This window comes from Poecilia mexicana, unplaced genomic scaffold (assembly GCF_051168715.1).
Source record: "Poecilia mexicana isolate PSO_F unplaced genomic scaffold, ASM5116871v1 scaffold_22, whole genome shotgun sequence".
Taxonomy (NCBI): Eukaryota; Metazoa; Chordata; class Actinopteri; order Cyprinodontiformes; family Poeciliidae; genus Poecilia; species Poecilia mexicana.
The window spans coordinates 11575117-11595423 of NW_028263391.1; the positions used below are offsets into that span (position 1 = coordinate 11575117).

General features: G+C 39.4%; 2 protein-coding genes across 7 annotated transcripts in view; one reads left to right on the plus strand and one right to left on the minus strand.

Annotated features, from left to right (window-relative positions):
- Window positions 1–674: 674 nt before the first annotated feature.
- Window positions 675–5136, minus strand: brms1la (BRMS1 like transcriptional repressor a). Of its 3 annotated transcripts, XM_014995731.2 has the most exons (9): window positions 4989–5136; window positions 3569–3740; window positions 2732–2822; window positions 2499–2626; window positions 2332–2411; window positions 2139–2235; window positions 1964–2053; window positions 1816–1880; window positions 675–1727 (listed from the first exon to the last, which is right to left on the minus strand). In XM_014995731.2, exons 2-9 carry the CDS (start codon window positions 3705–3707, stop codon window positions 1608–1610), a joined length of 810 nt encoding a protein of 269 aa, XP_014851217.1. In that variant the 5' UTR covers window positions 3708–3740; window positions 4989–5136; the 3' UTR covers window positions 675–1607. The 3 variants fall into 3 exon arrangements, with proteins under 3 accessions (XP_014851217.1, XP_087858893.1, XP_014851218.1); XM_088002767.1 differs by having other exon boundaries at window positions 2332–2626; window positions 3569–3732; window positions 4989–5134; XM_014995732.2 differs by lacking the exons at window positions 3569–3740; window positions 4989–5136 and adding an exon at window positions 3025–3512.
- Window positions 5137–5349: 213 nt separating this feature from the next.
- Window positions 5350–20307, plus strand: part of ralgapa1 (Ral GTPase activating protein catalytic subunit alpha 1) — a 61725-nt gene continuing 46767 nt past the window's right edge. The window contains exons 1-18 of one of the 4 annotated variants that reach the window (XM_088002698.1): window positions 5350–5814; window positions 9517–9627; window positions 9738–9787; window positions 10331–10388; window positions 10592–10635; window positions 10759–10936; window positions 11026–11141; window positions 11438–11576; window positions 11667–11875; window positions 12934–13248; window positions 13812–13991; window positions 14088–14159; window positions 14255–14403; window positions 14764–14887; window positions 15026–15172; window positions 15253–15343; window positions 15975–16136; window positions 16653–16799. In XM_088002698.1, the coding sequence (XP_087858824.1) occupies window positions 5709–5814; window positions 9517–9627; window positions 9738–9787; window positions 10331–10388; window positions 10592–10635; window positions 10759–10936; window positions 11026–11141; window positions 11438–11576; window positions 11667–11875; window positions 12934–13248; window positions 13812–13991; window positions 14088–14159; window positions 14255–14403; window positions 14764–14887; window positions 15026–15172; window positions 15253–15343; window positions 15975–16136; window positions 16653–16799 (2398 nt within the window). In that variant the 5' untranslated portion in view covers window positions 5350–5708. The remainder of the gene's footprint in view (window positions 5815–9516; window positions 9628–9737; window positions 9788–10330; window positions 10389–10591; window positions 10636–10758; window positions 10937–11025; window positions 11142–11437; window positions 11577–11666; window positions 11876–12933; window positions 13249–13811; window positions 13992–14087; window positions 14160–14254; window positions 14404–14763; window positions 14888–15025; window positions 15173–15252; window positions 15344–15974; window positions 16137–16652; window positions 16800–20307) is intronic. The other 3 variants (XM_014995727.2, XM_088002696.1, XM_088002697.1) reach the window with 3 other exon arrangements.

The following is a 20307-nucleotide window of genomic DNA, read 5'->3' on the forward strand; positions in this document are numbered from 1 at the left end:
GGGAAAATGCTTTAAGAAAATTACCTTTTAACCTGTCATTCACAATGACAGGGGTGTCAAACTCCAGTCCTCAAGGGCCGCTGTCCTGCAGTGTTTAGATGTGCCACAGGTAAAAAACAGTGGAATGAAATGGCTTAATTACCTCCTCCCTGTGTAGATCGGTTCTCCTGAGCCTTGCTAATGACCTAATTATTCTTTTCAGGTGTGGTGCAGCAGAGGCACATCTAAAAGTTGCAGGACAGCGGCCCTTGAGGACTGGAGTTTGACACCCCTGTCACGAGAGGACCCAAACTTGGGTCCTCTCGTGAATGACAGGTTAAAGAAAGGCAGTGTTATGGCAAATTCATGCCAAACCAATACGCAAAGGCTGATGAATTATATCAGACGTAAATGTTTGAAATATTTCAGCCTGAGTCCTGCAGGAGCCTGCCAACGACCGCTTAAAAGCAGTTTAAAGCACAGTGTGATTTAAAGCTCTCCCTCTCAGCAACTCCTGCCTCCTGCTTAATATTCTGTAAGCACATTGGGAGCTCTAATGTGGAAAACGTTAATATTTAATTCATATGGGTGACGCAATGACCTATGAAAATCCAAGGCTTGGCACTCTTGGTGTGGTAGGCCTGAGCTGATCCATCGATGTGTTTTACTGCAATCCTGAGTTTTCAGATGCGGAATAAACTTACAAAAACTTTTATTTGTAAAACCCATCAACAAGAGAGACAACTGCACCTGAAATGAACCAATCTGCTATAAAAAAAACAAACAAAAAAAACACTGTCCTTGCTGATCAGATGGAAACTTGAAAGATGTCAAAAAAAAGGATTTCTAATCATGAAAATATTGGTAAAAACAAAGAGGTAGGAGGCAACATTCTGCACTGCAATATGTTCTGCAGCACTTTAAAAAAAACATGTTTTAATTATAACTATTATTCCTTGTAAACTAAAAGCTTTTTGAAGAGAATCGTATAACCTGGGTCATATGATCAAGATAAAAAAATGACACAGAAAAGCTTCCTAGCTAAGCCAGAGAACAATTCTGTAATCTGTAGACCAAAAATGTTTCATTTTTTAGCTCTTCAACTTTATTTAAAAAGACAATGGTGTCCTCTAAAATTAGTTTTCTAGAAAAGTTCTGCCATTTGAGGCAGTTTAAAATCCCAAACCAAGTGGATGCACAGTCAGGACAAATTAACACTGTAACCATTTACTCATTACTCCTCTTATGAAGGACAGTTTCTTAGAAAAGAACCGACTCATGTAGCTCGAGTGGGAGAACCGTTTGTGCCACTTTAACTGTGAAGTTTAAATCAACTCTACAGCCTGCTTAGTGATAGCTTTGAGTTTCATGTTTATAAAAAAAAAAAAAAAATCATACAAATGAAAGTTTAAAATGATCGCTCTGTAAAAGCCCGAGTCTAAACCAAACCAGTCACATCTGTCTGAAAGGATCACTAATGTTGGAGATTTTCTATTGCGCAGAAAAACCCTGCATGACTGGCAGCTTAAATATGACGTTTTAATCGCCACCTGATTTTTGGGGAGTAGAAACGTGCAGATTAGTGTCCCACATACGTCTTGCTTGTACGCTGAAGTCCTTAAGTGCTTTTAAACATGTGTATGGGCTTCCCAGCAGTTGACAAACGGCCTATTTTTGTCAGATCGGAAGGGGAACAAGCAGCTGTCCGCGTCAACCTTCACTCTGGGAGGGCCCAAGGTAGCAACAGACTGCAATGCAAATGAAAAAGGCGTTGGGGAAAAAAGTGCATAAAACACTTGGTAATGAAGAAACGGACAGGCAATCTTGAATGTGCACCTTTCTGATGGCTGTCCAGTCCTCCAGGATGTCCAAATCTGGCAGCATATAGACAATATATGGACGTGAACAGGGTTAAGGACACATTCAGTTGCTAAAATTTTAACGGAGATTTACAATTCCTAGATGTTGCAACACAAAAGGATATCAGAAACCACAGAAGGTCGCCTCCTCTTCTTATCTGGACTTAAAGCATCTTGCCTTTTCTTCCTCCCAGACAGCTCATCATTCCACAGCTCTGAACAAATACAAGATGACTCAGAGACATTGCGAGAAGCTCCGAAGGCTTTGCAGCGCCAAACACACTGCAGTCACCGCGCTACCTGATGTGATGTCGATGCTGTGTCTGTCCTCCTCCAGTCTCCTGATTTTCTCCTCCAGCTCGCTCTGCACTGTATCAAACAGCAGCAGTTTCTCACTCTGCTCACACACACACACACACACACACAAAAGTTATGAATTAAAACAAAGTTCAGCTGTCCAGGAGAACCTTAGTGGACAACCAGTGTTTCCAACCTCCCAGTGTTGGCGCGCAGCCTGGATTTCACAGTCGTACTTGTTCCTCACAGAATCCAGACACAGCTCTCGGTAAATACCTGTCAGAGGAAAAAAAAAAAAACAGGCTGTGAGACTGAACACCGTGAAGGGAGGAGGAGGAGAATTTGTAAACCAGCTGAAGTTACCTGCCACTTTAGTGCGAACCTGCATGTTCTCCAGCAGTACCGCCAGAGGATCGAGGTATTCTGCTGCCCGTCCAGTCTCGACTTCCGCCAGCTTGCAGTTCACCTGGCTGAGTCGCTCTCGATACAACCTGCACACCAAGCACGGACGTAACTCGTTATGACACTGAGCACACCGAGTGGAGAGAGAAAGAAAAAAAAAAGAAAAAAAAAGAAAAAATCGGTATAGGTCTTACTGGTCCTTCAGACTGTTAAATTGTTTCTCCAGGTTGAACATTTCATCCAGGCACTCCAGTCTCCTCCGTTCACAATCTTCCTCATCCATTTCTGGGAAATTCAAAAACATTCTTCTTGAAGAAGTTCTCGTACCCTTTGAACATTTTGACATTAAAACCTATTACTGAGATTCGCTCTGATACACCCAATCCAAACTAGCAAATAATTGTAAAGTGAAAGGAAAGATATACAAGGTTTTAAAAAAAATTATGAATGAAATATAAAATGTATGGAATGCATTTTTTAGTCAGACCTGTTAAATTGTGGAACCACTAGTACAGTGTTTCTCAACCCTGGTCCTCAGCGCACCCCGGCTCTGCATGTTTTAGATGTGCCTCTATTCCAGAACATCTGATTCAAATGATTGCATGACCTTCAAGTACTGCAGAAGCCTGTTAATCACCCAGAGATGCAATTCAGGTGTGTGGCAGAAGGGAAACACCTAAAACATGCAGGACAGGGGGGCAGTGAATCAGCTATTCTGGAATAGAGGCACATCTAAGACATACTGAGCAGGGGGGGCTGAGGACTGGAATTGAGAAGCATTTCCAGTCCTCATAGGGAAGCTGAATGTACCAGCTTCCCTATAGAGACGGTTGCAGGTTTTGTCATTTCTTGTTTCCAGACTTTCTCAATTTCATTCAGATTGGAAGGAGAACAGTATTACATGCAATCTCAAAATGTGAGAAAGTTTAAGAGGTATGATTTATTTATTTATTTTTAACAAATGATGGATTATGCACATCGTAAAAAAAAATAAATAAAAAAAACAGTAACCAACTTCTGAGTTTCCTCACCAGAAGTGTCTCCATCCTCGGAGACAGAAGAGGTGTCAGATTCCTCTTCGTCTGAGCTGGAAGCTTCATGCTCCTGTTCTTCTACCTCCATCTCCTCTGCTACACTCTCCTTCTTCTCTCGGTCACGGTGCACCGGCATCACACCAGCAACTCCAATTTAGACTCTAAAACGTTGTGAAACAGAGATGCGATTAATCCTCCTGTTACGTTTGTTTCTGAGGTACAGCAAGAATGTTCGTGGGTCAATTTGACCCAGGGAGTGTTTAATCATACAGTAGTGTCAGAAACCAAAAAATTCCTCCGAAACATTTTTGTATCTGATTATTAACTCCAATACTAACAATTTCAATCAATATTTGTGCAATGATGTTTTTTTTTTTTTTTTATTTGTCAATGACGACAACTTACTCATTTGGACATAAAAAGTGGAATTTAATTTTTTTTATGTCCACTGAAAAAACCTACACACAAAAAACAATTTCCTTCAAATTGATCTTTTGTAAAAAAAAAAAAAAAATTATATTACATTTTGATTTCTTTCTTTCAATGGGTGATCTTTATAATTGAACTTGAGACACGTATACTGTTCAGGGTCAAATTGACCCGCTGATTAAAATCAAGACAAATGAGTCATGCAGACAGTATTTATGTTTTCCCCCACTTCTGCTGAATGTCCACCCAGTGTGGGTGGAGTTTGCCCACGGGAATAGAATAGGTTCCCGTCAAAAGTTGTATGAACACCTGCTTTCTCGCAGTTTCCTAGTGAAGTAAAGAGAATAGTGAGAAAGTGGGTTTGTGTGCGGTGCGGTGTGTGTTTGTGGTAAAATATGGTTCATAGCAGCAAGGAAACATATAGAATTGGACATTTTTTAACATTCAACTTGACTGTCAAATTTACCCGAACAGTTTCTATGTAGACGCAGAGGATGGTGCAAATGTGTAAAATGAATACATTTTCAGTTTATATGTAGAGTGCACCTATTAAGACAAATAGAAAAAGTTTCATGCAAAAAAATACTTAAAACTATTTGAAAAAAAAAAAAAAAAATAAACTTTAAAACGGGTCAATGTAAGACAATAGAAAACCTTCAATTAACACGCTTGTACATTATGATGATTAAATAGAAACATTTACGATTTATTATTTTCCCAAATTCTTCTTATATCCTGTTTACACCACATGTGTGTCTGAGGGGGCCGGGGGAAAATAATAAGTAATTACATCCAATTGATATACTTATTAGTTAAAATGTAAGCAAACGTAGCTCAATATGTGACTGGTCTTTTGTATTTTATTAATAATTCAACTTTACAAACAAATAATGTTAGCACTTCGTTAGCATGTTAGCAAACCAGTGAGATAACAATCATAACATCACAAATTCGCAAAATAAGTAAATATGTTTGAATCGCAACTTACATAGTTTTTGAGAAAGGCGATAATTACGAGAACCCTTTCAAATTATTTAAAAACCCCCATAAAATGTTAAAATAGTTTTTCTTTGCGCACAACTTGTGTCCCTGCCATGCTAAAAACAAATCTCAGCTATGGGTTTTCATGGGAACTGTAGTTTATTTCGATGCTAAGACTAACTAATGAAGGACCTAAAAAATGGGCTTTGAACTGCATTACCCAGAAGTCACTCTAAGGGGGGGAGAATTCCTTCATAATGTTTAAAAAGGCGTTAAAAACTTTATTTGTTGTTGACTTTTTAGTTTTTAAAATACATAAAAAATTTGTGCAGCATATATTACAACCACTTCAATAAAAGTTTGAAAACCGTTGACTTGTATTTATGTTTGATTTTTTTCTTATATCACTCACTTTGTTTCCGCCATGACAGCCACCGTCGTACGAGCAGCCGCTGACCAGAGTGGAAGAAGGGAGGTGCGGTTTAGAGATGGATGCGTCGCCCCGCTACGTCTTAAACATTCGCCTTTAATTTGACCAGAATGGGGGCGATTTTGCTGCTGGATATCTTCAGCTCTGTAGCAGAGAACTGGTGTTAATGAACTGGGAGCGGCGAGGTTCTTGTGACGGTTAAAGATTAACGTCTGAGTCTGTTTCTGCGGCTCAGCTAGCCCCCTCAGCTTCTGTTCCTCACCGTCGCGGTTTTTTGTTGTGTCTCCTGCCTCGGGAATGTTTTCCAAAAAGCCTCATGGAGACGTTAAAAAATCAACACAGAAAGTGTTGGACCCGAAGAAGGACGTGTTGACGAGACTCAAGCATCTCAGAATTGTCATAGGTGAGTTAAAGATCCACAGTAAGCAGCTACGAGGTTAGCTTGTGTTTTCCCTGCCTGTGTACACACATACTTGGTGCATGTCAGGCCAATCTCGAGCATCTATAAGTTGCTCTCTGTGGGAGTAAATGCACAACTAATTATTTTTTAAGGCTTCAGTGATTTATTACTGTTGTTTTCAAACATAAATAAATCCATTGTGATATTTCAAACATTAGTTAATCTTGGAAATGACTATTTTCCTTAAGAAAAACGACGTTATACGTTCACACAATATTTTTTTCTTTTACCGTGTTACAAATTGAAAATATATTTTGCATGGTGCTTTAGGTGTAAAAAGCCTAGCTGTGTAGAGTTCATTATTCAGACTGGGAGTAAATTAGGCGTTTTTATGACACTTTTAGTTATTGTTTATGTTTTTGGAAAGTGGAGCTTGGAAGATGTAGGTTTAATTTGGTGGTTTGATTATGTTTTTTTTTTTCTATGACAATCACAATCATGTATAAGTTGTGAGAAGCTCTGTAAAGCATATTTAAGTAAGTGAAAAAACTGAAGAGAAAAAGTTTAAGAAAATCTTGACAGTAATGTTTATGTAGCATAATGTTAAATTTTGGAGTGTCTCTAAGTTTTTTTTTTTTTACTTAATATAAGTTCCATTTACAGAATAAAAGCATTTTTTCCCCCTATCTTTAATGTGACACATTTCCTGTAAAATTCAACTGATAAGCCAATCTTCTAAAGTAAAAAATTATGAGCAAAGTAAAGCTACAATTAGCTTGATGCATCGGTCTGTACACATTTTGTTGAAGCAGCTTTTGATTTATTTGCATCATTCAGTCTTTAGTTTTCATCTGTTATCAATTACGGTTAATCCATAATTATTGCAGTGTTTTTTGTTTTTTTTTCTGACAATTATTCTGTCAGTATTCTGTTGTCCATGGGGTTTAGGAATACAGTTGTAATGTGAAATATTCTTATTCCAGAGAAAGCATCCCAACTGAGCAAAGTCGACCAAATCTTGTGGGAGAAATTTTGTCAAGTTCTCATAACCAAATGGGAATATTTCATACTAACCGAACAGAACCTACAATCCTTAGAAAACATGGCTGTGTTTCATAAATTATCTCAGCTTTGTTGTGTTGTGTGTCCTGCAGGCTGAAATGCAGACACTGCGATGGCTACATGTTGTCAGTCAGGTTGTGGCGATTTCTTCACGGGTGTGCCTGCGTTTCTGCACAGGAACCTGAAGAGTGACAAGTGCTGAGTGGGTTTCCTCCATGCTTTAGTGCAGAAAGAATTTGTGATGTGTCGGAGAAACGAGGCGATGACCCGATATTTTACCTGCTGGAGCTGAGAGTGCTCGGGCAAGCTTGGGTCTCACTAATAGCTCATGCCGGATGGGGAAATAGCCTCTAGTATTTCCTCTCTGTGTCCAGTACCGTAGCGGAACTTCCTCTGTTTTTGTCTTTGTGAGAGAGGGGTGTGCCCCCTTTCTGTGCTCTGTAGGGAACTCAAAATCATGATAACAACCACAGAGACCAGCAAAACATGCCTGCACCAAGACATTTTTAACCATAATAGTTCCAGTTTGGGTGATGAAAGAGCTCTAGATTTGGTGCAATTGCTAGTTTAGATATTCTTGTTGTTATAAACTTAAGGAAGGTTTTATAGACTTTCAGTCTAATCCAACGTGTCTCATTTCTAAAGTATTTAAACTATGTTCTATACAGAAAAATAAACAAAAGGCCGTATGCAGGATCTTGTTCATTCAGTCATGATCTGTTCTCAGACGAGGGATTAATCATTGATTGTGCAGTTAATTAGATGCTTTACCTGACTGAAGTGTCCCTCTCCACGTTTTTAACATCGGTCAAACATTTGTATTAGGTTAGGGCTTTTACAGCAGTTTTAGCTTATTTCCTTTTAAAGATATTAATAAAAGCTTATGAGTCAACCTCATACTGCCCAACTCAAGCGGAAATGGTGTCAGTAGTTTGTGCTGCAATGGTTTGTGGCACCAACATTTTAGAGATTATGACTTAAAACGGTCTCCCAGAGGTTTAGCTTATAATTTCTTGAAAATGATGGTGGCACAAAACAACATCTTTGCAACTCAAACCAGCACAAATGGAGCACAAAGCTTGAGCATGAGAGACTTTACTGTAGATGAAGTCTCAGCAATATAATCCATCTTCTATAGGTGCTTGTTTGGACTTGGTTATGGGGATTTGATCCTGTGGGTGAGAGGTGGTGTACATCCTGGGCAACACACACGTCCGTTGTCTCTGTTTCAAACATCTGCATTTTTGTTCCTTACTGTTACTTTAAACTCCAATAATAATAACAAAGCAAATCTTGGGTTCCTTCTTGTTTCCTTTCTAAATCTTTGGGGAAGGAAATGCAGTCAAATCAAGCACCTCCATTTCTAAGGTTTATTTGGTCAGCAAAGTCTTTTATGTAATATACAATAAACAAATCTTAATGTCTGTTCCACTTGACATTTTAAGCCTTGGGTTTCACCCTATTATTAGCAATCAAAATCTAAAATAGATTAAGAGTCAGCTGCACAGTGTTGATAAAAGTTTTGCTTGAATGTGTGTGTCGGAGAAGATAAACCTCCCAGGCAAGACCTTACAAGGGAAGGTTCTCTGACACTGATGTGAGTTTGACTTTCAGCTGTCGTATAAGGAGGAATCCAAAATGTGTCTCTGCAGAGACCCGGGAATGTCAATAAAATATTACAGAGTCAGCATTGTGTGACTGGCAAAGAAAGAAAAAGAAACACAAATCCAAGTGAGAGAAAAAGCAAACGCAGAACATCATGACATGAGGTAAATTTGCAGAAGTCAGATTAAACACAGAGTCCATGTTTCTCAGAACTACTTCCTGATCAGAAATGTGTAATCTTTAACAAAGAGTCTTATTAATTTTTTACCGCTGATGCATTTAAACATAGTCTTCAACTGTGGAATGCAGATAAACAAAGAACACTGACATGCATTACTTAAATATGTTGGAAAAAGTATTCCCCTTTATTCTGTAATATTCCTCTTATTTGTGTTAGGTTTTTTTCTCAAGAGATGTCTCTTGGAGTGGAAAATGGATAAACTGAGGTTATAGAAAAGTTACGTGCAGTTGAATGTTATACAATTAGAAAAGTTTACTCCAGAGTGTCGGGAAGTAACCCTCCGACTGCTTATTGAACTTGATATTCAGTAGGAGCGACGTGCTTCCATCCTGGATCGCTGATGGGTTCATGGGAGGCTGATTGCTCAGGCTGGTTGTCAGACGGAAAACAGTGGAATGTTTCCCCTGGGTTGGGGGTTGAGTCTCTGCCTTAAAAGTTCAGATATGTTGAGTGATTGCAGGAGATGAATTAACCGACTGAGGATTTATCTGTGGTAAAGGAACATCCCGAAGAAGCTTAAAGCAGAGTTATTTTTGGGCGTCATCATATCAAATCTCAAACTTCAATGCCTGACGCAGCGGTGTTCAGTTCGATGTATGAAGTTGTAAATAATGGGCCGCAACTGCAAACAGAGTAATTGGTTGACGGCTATTAGTTTCACTCCACAAATGAATGTGTAATGGGTATTGTTTTCTGCACTGGCAAGATTGTAAAAGCAAATTGGCAAGGCCTCTGTGATTCGTTCCTTCACGCGTTTCCCAGATAAATCCGAGCCTCGTTCTGTTTCTTCCACACAGAAAATTCCGAGGCTCCAGAACTGAAGCAGTTCTTCGATATGTACTATTCCCATATCTACTATGTCTTCTTTGAAAACTTTGTCACCATCGAGGTCAGCCTCAAGCAAAAAGGTAAAGTGTTCCCATTAATAAACGGCCAAACAAGTTATCCATCGTCTTCCCTTTTTTTTTTTTGTGTGTGTGATTGTTTTTGTCTTTTAATTCGGCTCTGCGTTTTCCAGGTCATAAGTCTCAGAGGGAGGAGCTGGACTCAATCCTCTTCATCTTTGAGGTAAATTCCAGAAAGTGATCATGTATTATTTCACTCCGGGTAAACAAATGGCCTAATGTGTCTGTGAGTTTTATCAGCAGATAAAAACTGTTTGTTTGTCTTGCTGAAGATAAATTAATAAAATACAGATCATTTCAAAATTTGTGACATTACAAAGAACTGGTGGCTTGTTAGATTGGTGGCTCTTTTATTTAATAGTCAGTGTATTTAAACTCTGCAGTCAGATTTGTCCATTTCTAAAGTTCTGGGAAGTAATGAGCGTTGTGCTGATGAAAGATGTTGGTCCATTACCATTGATATTGTCTTCATGATATTTCACCATATTATTGCAATGTAATATTTTCCAAATAAATTGTACTCCTTTTACAGAGGAAAGAATAATGAGTTAAAAATCACCGAATAAAAATAAAATAAAACGTTAAGTTTACTACTAAATGGACACCTAATTTTCACCCTAAAAATTTTACTAAAATATTGGAAAAGTCTGAAAATTTTAATTTAAATCTCCCTCAAACCAATCTGTTGTATATTTTTGTCTTTTAGAAAATCCTTCAACTTCTGCCAGAGAGAATCCAGAGTCGGTGGCAGTTCCACAGCATAGGTACGGTTTCCTTACGCCTCCTAACACATTTCACTGCCAAATATATATATATTTTTTATGTCAAGACTTGTTTCAGTCACATTTTCCTAACAATTTAGTAACAAGCAAGTGCTTTTTAAGCAGCTTTCTTGTTTAAACTCGCAGTAAAATCAACCAGATAGCTGAGTAAACTAATGAAGCTGTGGCTCCTATTTTTCTCCCAGGACTAATTCTTAAGAAGCTGCTTCACACTGGAAACTCTCTGAAGGTAATGTAACACAAAAAGATATCTAACATCTCGATTCCCCGATCATAGATTAACTATTGTTGATTTGAATTTTTCCCTCTTTTTTTATTTTATTTTTATTTTATTCTTTAATCCAACTCTTAGATCCGTCGGGAAGGCGTGCGGCTGTTTTTGCTGTGGATGCAGGCGCTGCAGAGCAACGCTGAGAGCGAGCAGCTGTGCATGTTTGCATGTCTGATTCCGGGTTTTCCCTCTCCTCTCTTACGTGGGACCCCACGCACCCTGGACACTCTGATCAACCCGCCACTGAGTCTGACTGAGAGTTCGTACAACTAAAGCATACAGACTGTGGTTTGTTTCCCGTTTGATCACTGAACGCAGCTTTAATATTCCTGCTTTTCATTTCTGCAGCCCAAGTGACCCCAGAAGAAATCACACCACTGGTCGCTCCGCAGTCCGGCGATAAGAACCAGGACGACCTGACTGCCTTTTTCCTGGAAGCTCTGCTGAAATACATGGTAAACCAGGTATTATCCATTTTCTTACTAACATATTTAATGAAACCAATACGTAATAATGCTGCCATGCTTTACTAATATCACTAATGGTAAACACAGGGGATAAAAGCGGCTGGTGTTGCTGATTTAAAGGCATATTGCATCCCCTGCTTGTAATTTCTTTGCTTGCTGCTTTCACTCACGTGTGCAAACATTCACACACTGATAAGATTCACAATGGTGCTTCTCTCTGCTTGTTCCCATTTTGTGCGGCCTAATTTCTCGTTATAATACAGGGTTTATTTTTGTTTGTGTGTATCGACCAGGCGAAGTCTCTGGAGTGGCGGTGTAAAGAGAACCATGAACGTGGCTTCAACTTCCTCTTTGGCCACTTCAGGAAGTTTTACCTTCCTCACATATTTCCCAACTTCGCTATGGAAACGAGCCTTTACAACCCCATCTTGGGTCAGTGCTCTTGCTGCAGGAAGAATCCCGTGAATTACATTGGAAACAGGAGATTTGTGTGTTTTGCTGAAGTGCATTTGATTTCTTTAGATGTACCTCCGATGCGTCCTAAGCCCTATTACAGTGTGGTGCGCAGAGAGCAGGACGGTGGTGAAACCGTGTACTGCACCAAGGAGAGCTTCCTTCAGGCCAGAGTCATCTTTATCCGCTGGCTCGTTTCCTTCTGGTTGGAACCGCGACCCAACACCCAAACCCAAATCCCAGGGACAGAAGGCGAGAGCGTCCCAAAGAACATACAGGTACTGTCCTCTAAATACAGGGTTTATTAATGATTTTTTTTTTTAAAAAGAATCATCTTAATTTATTGTGTATGTTGTTTTAAATCCAGAGAGAATCTCAATCAGAACTCAACCATTAGTCATTTTCACTTTGACCACACAAGTTTGTTGCCATCCAAATTGATTTGTTTCCTGGAACAGACCAAGCTCTTAAGTATAATGCTGCCTTCACATAGGAAGCTTTAAACACAATTATTATGAATGTGCTGCTTGACTGCAGAGTGGGGCTGCGCTGCAGCGGCCTGCCCATCCGTCATGCCACCCTGTGCTTTGTAGCACTCTGTGACCTCATCTGGGTTGCTCAAATCAGAAACACCCTGGCACATGTCAACATAGACTGACATGTGCCAGTCTATGGCACATGTCAGTGCCATAGACATGTGCATTGTTAGGAGGAGCTAACAATGCGTTAGTATCTGAGCTTTGCACATAAGACAAAAGAAATATTGTGCAGTCCCAAAAAAAGCTGTTATTTGAAACAATACTTAACAATTTCAGAGATAAAGGTGACTTTCTCTCCTGCTTTTGACTCCATCCTTTCGACTCTGTGAAAGCAGCCTAATGCATGCTTTTTTTGGTAGTGTTGAGGCTGGGACTTTTGGACGACCATAATGTTGGCATTAGCGTGGTTTATCCAGTCCAAAACCAGTTTTGATCTCTGTTTGGAATCTGTTTGCATCCAAATTTCAACCATCTAGATGTTGATTGGAGATTAAATTGAAGAACGGAGAGGCCTCTTTCATCATCATTCCATCCAGTTTGGCAAGGCAAACTGCCACGAGGTCTAGCAGAAACCGTGTTAGACTTGTGGTTTCTGAATTCTTTGGTTGTAAAGCCTCATCATGTCTCCTTTTAAAGATATCTGAAAAGATTAATCTATATTTTTTCTTATTTTAAAACTCTCTATCTGGTAGCATTTCCAAGTCAAGCACAGAGGTGGTTGCTTGATTTCTAAGACTTTGGCTTCTATAGTCATTGTGCAACGCAGTCTCCTAACTGTTATCAAACGTCTGTCTCAGCGAGCAGCTGCTGGATTGGCCGCTCGCTCAGCAGGCAGCTCAGACGACGGCGGCGGAGGAGGGAGTCGGTCCGAGAGCCACCTAGAAAGCAGCAGCAGCTCGTTGGGGCCGATGGGAAGCAGCATCGGCGGTCCGGTGGGCACAGGAGAGCCGGAGCAGAGCCACTCCAACACTTCCACGCTGACGGAGAGAGAGCCCAGCTCCTCCTCCCTGTGCTCCATGGACGAAGAGCAGCTGACAGACATGGAGGTGGTGAGGAGAGTGCTGACCAACTCCAGGACCAACGTCAACTTCATCATAGAGATCTTCAGACAGGTGAAAGAAAATAAATATTAGCGATCAGTTTCAACTTTTTTGATATCTCGTCAGTTACAGTTTTAAATTAAGAGGGATGGTGATTTGGATTTGTTTTCTATTTATTTAACTTGTGCTATTTTTATTGTGCAAGTAAAAGAAAGGGAACCTAAGGCATGTTGGATGGCGGCTCCTTAGATCCAGAGCAAAAAGTCGGGTGCCTGCATCAGAAAAGAAAACATTCAGAGTGTAATGGTCGCTCCAGAGGAAAAAGTTACATTGTGATCTGCATATTTTGTGTAATTTCAGGAGCATTACACATGGAGCACATTTCCACAAAATGTTACTCTTTTGTTATATTGGGCCTGGTTCCACACACGAATACTGTTTCTCAGTAAATGGCAATAACAATGTCGCACCGTGTAAGGATATATGCAGGGAATTAATACAACATTTGTATAATTTACTTGTGGGAGGATAATTATTATTATTGTTATTATTTTTGCGTGGGGGGGACAGTTGAAATTATTAATAGAAATGTACAGATGGAAATGAATTAATCTGCTTTCTCTCCTCCTACTCAGGGATTTCTTCTTCCCATGTGTGAGGCAGCTGCAATGCGAAAAGTGGTTCGTGTTTATCAAGAGTGGATCTCCATGGAAGACAAGCCAGTGTTTATGAAAGAGCCAGAGGAAGGTCCATATCCCATTCCTGCTGCTGGCAGTCTGGATGCAGGCTCTCAGCTGGGAGACAAAGAGGCTGAGGTGGGAATTTCTTCAGAAACAAAAGTTTAGTCGGTCAAAATATTCATAATTATAAGCAGCAGTTGAATAACGAATTTATGTTCTGCATTTTTTCAGGGAATCAACAAAGAGATTGACAGCGAATTGCTGGAGTACAGTGTTCATGCTGGAGGTCAAACGACATTACAGGCAGGAGCTTACAGCACTTTGCTCTGGTTTACACTCGAGATGATTCTGTCTTGTTCCTCTTTCTCATTTTATAAAACCCTTTGTGTTTTCTCCAGGTCTTCATCACCCACTCTGCCAACGTTTTCCTGCTGGAACCCGCCAATGACATCAAGATCCTTTTGGAGGAGCATGTTGACATGTGCAAACGGGTCCTAAACATCTACCGCAGCCTAGTTATGCACGAAACTATGGACCAGAAAACATGGTAAAAGAAAAAAATACCCAGAACAGGCCAATAAATATGTCAGTATGTCACTATTTTCAGTTTTCTACCACTGTCACAGATACATGTTTTTTTTAACATATTTGAAAGCGTGCTTTTGACTTATTGTAGTAATACATCATATGGTGTTTATAAAAATTCAATTAAAAAATCAAATAAAGAGACTTAGCTACACTTTTCCCTATAGATTAGAATGCTATTTATTTTGGCAAACACAGAGAGTTCCATCTATTATTGATAAATTAAAACAAAAGAAAAATGCTTAATCATATCTCCTTGTGTCCGATTAAACAACTATTCTGATTTCAAAAACAAAATAAATATTCCTGTACTTGTTTGTAGGGAGCAGATCTTACTGGTTCTGCTCAGGGTGACAGAATCCGTCATGAAAAGGCCTCCATCCATCATGCCTCAAGGGAAGAAGATCAACACGCTGTCTGGCAGGCTGGCTGGGCCCATCTTTCAGGTACACAGCTGACACCAATGTTTGGTTTCTATGTCCTTTTTCCAAAAGAACATTTAGTTTATTTAGCAACTAGTTATTATTTAAGCAAATTTATATTTATAACTTTTTTTTTTTTTTCACTCTGCTTTTTCTTTGCAGACTTTAATAGTTGCCTGGATTAAGGGCAACTTGAACGTGTACATTAGCAGAGAACTTTGGGATGATCTCCTCTGTGTGCTTTCCTCTCTGACCTGCTGGGAGGAGCTGGTTACTGAGTGGTCACTCACCATGGAGACCCTCACCAAGGTACTAAAGCTTTCTTACCTTAATGTTGCCTGCACTCTTGCTTCTATATAAACAAGATGGATGGCGTCTCTGTTTCCTAGGTTTTGGCCAGGAACCTGTACAGCGTGGATCTAAATGAGCTGCCTCTGGACAAACTCAGTGAACAGAAGCAGAAGAAGATTAAAGGAAAAGGTTACTGGACTTGGTTTGCTTTGAGAAGTACTTTATAGCAGCCCCAACTGTGACTATGAGAATAGTCTGTTATATTATTACCCCTAACTGGAACAGCCAAGGAGCAGTGCAGGCACTTTATCTGCACTCTGCGTCACGGCAGTAAAATGCCTTGTGAAAGTCATTTTCAGCCACAAACATCAATGTATTTTTATCAAGATCTTATCTGATGGACCAAAAATGTCGTAAAGTGAAATCTGAAGCGTTCCCCGAGCATAATGCTGCCACCACCATGTGTTACCATGGTCGGTTTGGGACAAGGGTAGACCTCCATACAGTCTCAATTATTTTCAAGCTTCTAACAGGGTTTTCTTCATGGATTGCTCAGCAACCAGATGCATCTGAGGAGCTTCTTTTAAGAAAATCATCCCCAAAGCAGAATGCCGCCACCATCGTGTTTTACTGTGGGGACGGCGTGTTCAGGGCGACGTGACGGAATTGTGTTTGCAATAAATTTTGAACCCATATGTCCCTTTCCTCCATTTTGCAACTGTGAACTGGTCTGAGGTTATAACTTTGCAAGACACAGGAAAATATGTAACGCTACAATCACTAGCTGCTCCTAAATGACCGTTATTTGTTCGTCCTCCAGTCGGTACGGAGGGCCAGCGGCAGCCCGTGGATCGGTCCTTCTCTAAAGGCTGGAGCAGAGACCAGCCGGGTCAGGCAGCCGCCATGCGCCAGCGGAGCGCCACCACAGCCGGCTCACCAGGCATCGAAAAGGCAAGGAGTATCGTGCGCCAGAAGACTGTAGGTCAGTTCCATCTCTGCTTGAATTCCTTTTATCATATTTTATATGCTATAACTCATTAATTTAAGGCAGAGTTGCTCATGCTAACCAGCTCTTGTTTGTAATATTTCCTCCCCTATTGCCTGCAAATTTGCTTTTATTTTCGGGTTGAGGGTTTCATTCAGGAACTTGAGTGATCCTGTTTGCGGAGCTTCCACCAGCCTCTCACTGTTCCCTTGTATTTTCTGCAGAAGCTAATCCTGAATCAGTGCTCCTCCACCTTCGGTGTTTGTCTTTCAATCTACCCACAAAATGTTTTCTCTTCAAATCTGCCTCTCCTCTCAATCTCTAACCAGTATTCACCTTAACTTCCCCTTTCTGTTCTTTCTTCCTGCTCTTTATTTTTCTAATCACTTTTTGGTTTTCAACCTTACGTCTGCCTGTTTCTGCTCACCTCTCTTTCTTACTCCTCACTACAACTATACTCTTCTTTTTCTTTCCTCTCCTCCGTTTTCTCGATTTCTCTTCTGACTTCTTCAGCCCTGCGTAGCTGTTCTACGGGGGACTCTCTGCTGTCCTCAGCCTTTATTCGCAGTGCTAAGAGTGCTCCTGCTCTGGCTCCGCCTCTTCCTGTCCTCCTCCACCACCACCACCCTTTTCTACCCCCTCTTGCCGACCATCTGGCAGGTACACTCTTTTTGCACTACCTGTCTTCCTGCTGCCTGGAAGCCATAGATTCCTGCACGTCTAACTGCCTCTGTTAAGTTTGTTTGTTGGTAGTTTGCATGCTTTTCAACAGGAATTCATCCTGTTCTTCAGTTTAAGCCAACCTTGAACACTGATCGGCACTGAAGCAGGAAATTTGATGCTACAGAAAGGCATTTTGACAGTCAGCATTCACTGTGTCTGATATACATCTTTACGCATAGAACTGGACCTACCTGTTGTCCTGTCTCCTTCCTTTTAACTTTCATTTTTTATATTACGTCCTGCTTGAACTCCTGCTTGTCCATTAAATCACATGCCTGTGTTCTTTTCTTCAAATGTTTGCTTGTCTGTCTTTCTTGTTTAACGTTCACCGCTTGTCATATGTGTAATTTATTTTAATGCAATTATTTCTTGCATATCCTTCATATCAGAGTCCTCTAATTTTTCTAAGCATTCTTGATGCTTGTACATGCATGCTGTTTGTTTTCTTATGCGAGTTACAACTGTCAGAGTGCATTTTATGTAAAATAGAGAAGCACATATTGGAGATTTGTGGCTTATTTCTGATTTTAAAAAAAAATCTTCTTTCTCATTAAGTACTATATGTATTCAGAATATTTTTGTATACTTTGTAAATAAATTGTAAGTTTATTTAAATTTATTTAAATAAACTTAAATTTATTTAAGTTTATTTAAATAAATTTAAATAAACTTATTTAAGTTTATTAAATAATAAACTTATTTATTATTAAGTCTAGTGGCTATAACTTCTAGCCACTTAGAAGTCTTAAGTGGCTATAACAAAAAAATGCTTTTTAATTTTTAAAAAAGGCAGCTAGAAGTTTTAAATGTGTCTCTTTGCGGGATGGGCACTGTGCTAAGATCCTCCAGGTTATTGAACAGAGGAGTCATTATATTAAACCCAACTAAAAACAATTACAGCATATCTGGGTTACTCTTAGAAGATAACAGTTCACTTACTTTTTGTCTTATGTCATTCTTTGCATACTCAAATTTCACATCTTTGTTTCTTAAGATGTGACTTTCAGAGATTTTACACCTGCTAAAATTAAACTTTTGTTCTCCATTCGTTTGCTTTTTTGTTTCGACATGAAAACTACACAATATGTTGTCGCCATGGTCGGGTTCAAGGACTAGAGAAGTATAAAGGGCACCTGAAATCCAAAGAAAAGTTTGACTTCCATTCACAAAACCAGGAGTTCTATTTCATCGCTACTGAACACCAGAGGTGATGCTTCAAGCACTGAATGATCGTTCTTGTGCATACACAGGTTGAGTGTTAATCACAACAAAATCACCTCTGACCCACTTATGGTCACATTAGTTTTTCTTGAGTGCAGGTGTGATTGTGTGAAGCTGGTATGTTCTGTGTTTACCACTTGCTTGTTGCTAGTAGCCTCATGACCGGGTATGGTCGGAGCTGCAGGTGAGTTTCACCCACTAGGGGCTGCACAAGCTATTTTTTGATTTTTAGCAGATCTGCAGTTGTTGCTGCGGTAACTGATAAGTTTTGTTTTTTCTTTTCTAGGGCAGTAGTTTACTGTTTGCCTTAACCCTTGGAAATTTTTAAATTGACTGCACACTTAACACCTTTTTGTCCCAAAATATATAAAATTTATAAAGCTACTAGAAAAATTCAGTATTTATTTTTTCACTTTCACTCCATTAACAGCTTCAGACCTATCCAAATACATGATGTTTTTCATATGTTAATTTTTTTTTCTTCTATTTTTTAATGCCTGTTTTGTCCTAAAAAGCTTAGGAGTTTTTTTTGTCTTTGAAGGAGAAAAATCCAAAGTTTACAATATTTTCCAAAAATAAACTCGAAAGCACAATATTTTAGTTGGGGGTGTTTCACCTTCAATCAAGTTGAAAATTAAAAACATAAATTTGTATGTATTATTATTTTTTGAAGTAATAAGAGTTGAAAGCAAAAACCCCACACTTTTATCCCCTGTGACTCAAAATGGTACATCTTTTAAAACTGTAATAAAAAAAATATACATTTAATTTTTCTTCACTTTAACTTAATTTAATCTTTTCAGCAGCTTCAGACATACCCACAGATATAAAGTTTTTCTCTTTTTTTCTCAATATTTTCTCTTTCATGCCTGTTTTACTCCCCCAAACAATCCATATTTTTGAAGGAGAAAAACCCAAAATATGCAATATTTTTCAAAAATAAACATCAAAATGGAGTGTGGATGTTTCATCTTTGACCAGATCAAAAATTAATATGTTTATGCATTTGTTTTACCTTTGTGACCTAAAATGATACATCTTATAAAAGTGCAATAAAAATTCAATATTTTTTTTTCCACTGCATTAAATCTTTTCAATAGCTTAAGATTTATCCAATGATAAACATGCTACGTCACACATCAGCCTCTCCTGTAGATAGATGGATAGATAGATGGATAGATAGATAGATAGAGAAAATACAAAAGAGGCTTTGATTCGTCAAATTACACACACACACGCACACACACGGATAAAATATTTTCTCAATCACATTCACACTCTCCTTTACATCACTGCCAACGCACCAGGACTATTTTTGTGGTGTTCAATATTTTCATTGTTATGCATTTTGGAAGGTAATAGAAGCATTTCCCCATTGAAACTTGATGAAATACAAGGGGTGGGCCCTGTGGTAATAATAAGGGGGTCATCACACCTAAAATATTTTTTCTTGTATTTAGAAGGCAGAAGCTTAGATTAGTTTGGTTTTCAGGTAAAATTGAAAATGCTTAGACAACTGTCCACTGGAAATATTTGGTTATAATGGGAGTCAATGGGACAGAAGGTCTTAAGTGTACACAAAGGCATAACTTTTGTTCTACATACATTACAATCAAAAGGAGAAAAAAATTTAAAAGAAAACTAAAATAAAAAGTCCATGTTTCGTACAATTAACATTTAAACTGACTGAGGTATTGAGATTTTAAAAAAGCAGTAAAGCAGGATGCCCTATTTTGATCAGCCAAGAATCCCCAACGGTTAATTTGCTGCATTCCTTGACTGAGTGTTGTGGTTTATATAAATTAAAAGCCGTTAGTGTTTCTGCTCATCTGACCACCAGGAAGTGTTGCAGGCCATTGGTTTACTTCCACTTCATGTCCCGATTCCTTCACCCCATTGGCAGTTTCTTCGTTTTGTTTCCAAAGGAAGCATTTCCAGTGCAGGGTCCTCCCGTTCAGACTTTCGCTGTCTCCCAGGGTGTTCACCCGATGCGTCACAGTGGCCCTTTCTCTTACTGCCACAAGGGTTGAGAATCCTCCCATATCTGGACAAATGGCTCATTTATGCAGCAACACAGGACCAAGCAGTCCTTGACACTCAGTTAGTGATCGATCATGTGGGATGCCTGGCCTGCAGGTGAACATGGAGACAGCAGTCTGACTCTTTCACAGGAGACCATCTTCCTGGGCATTGCCATGAACTCCCTCTCCATGATTGCTTGACC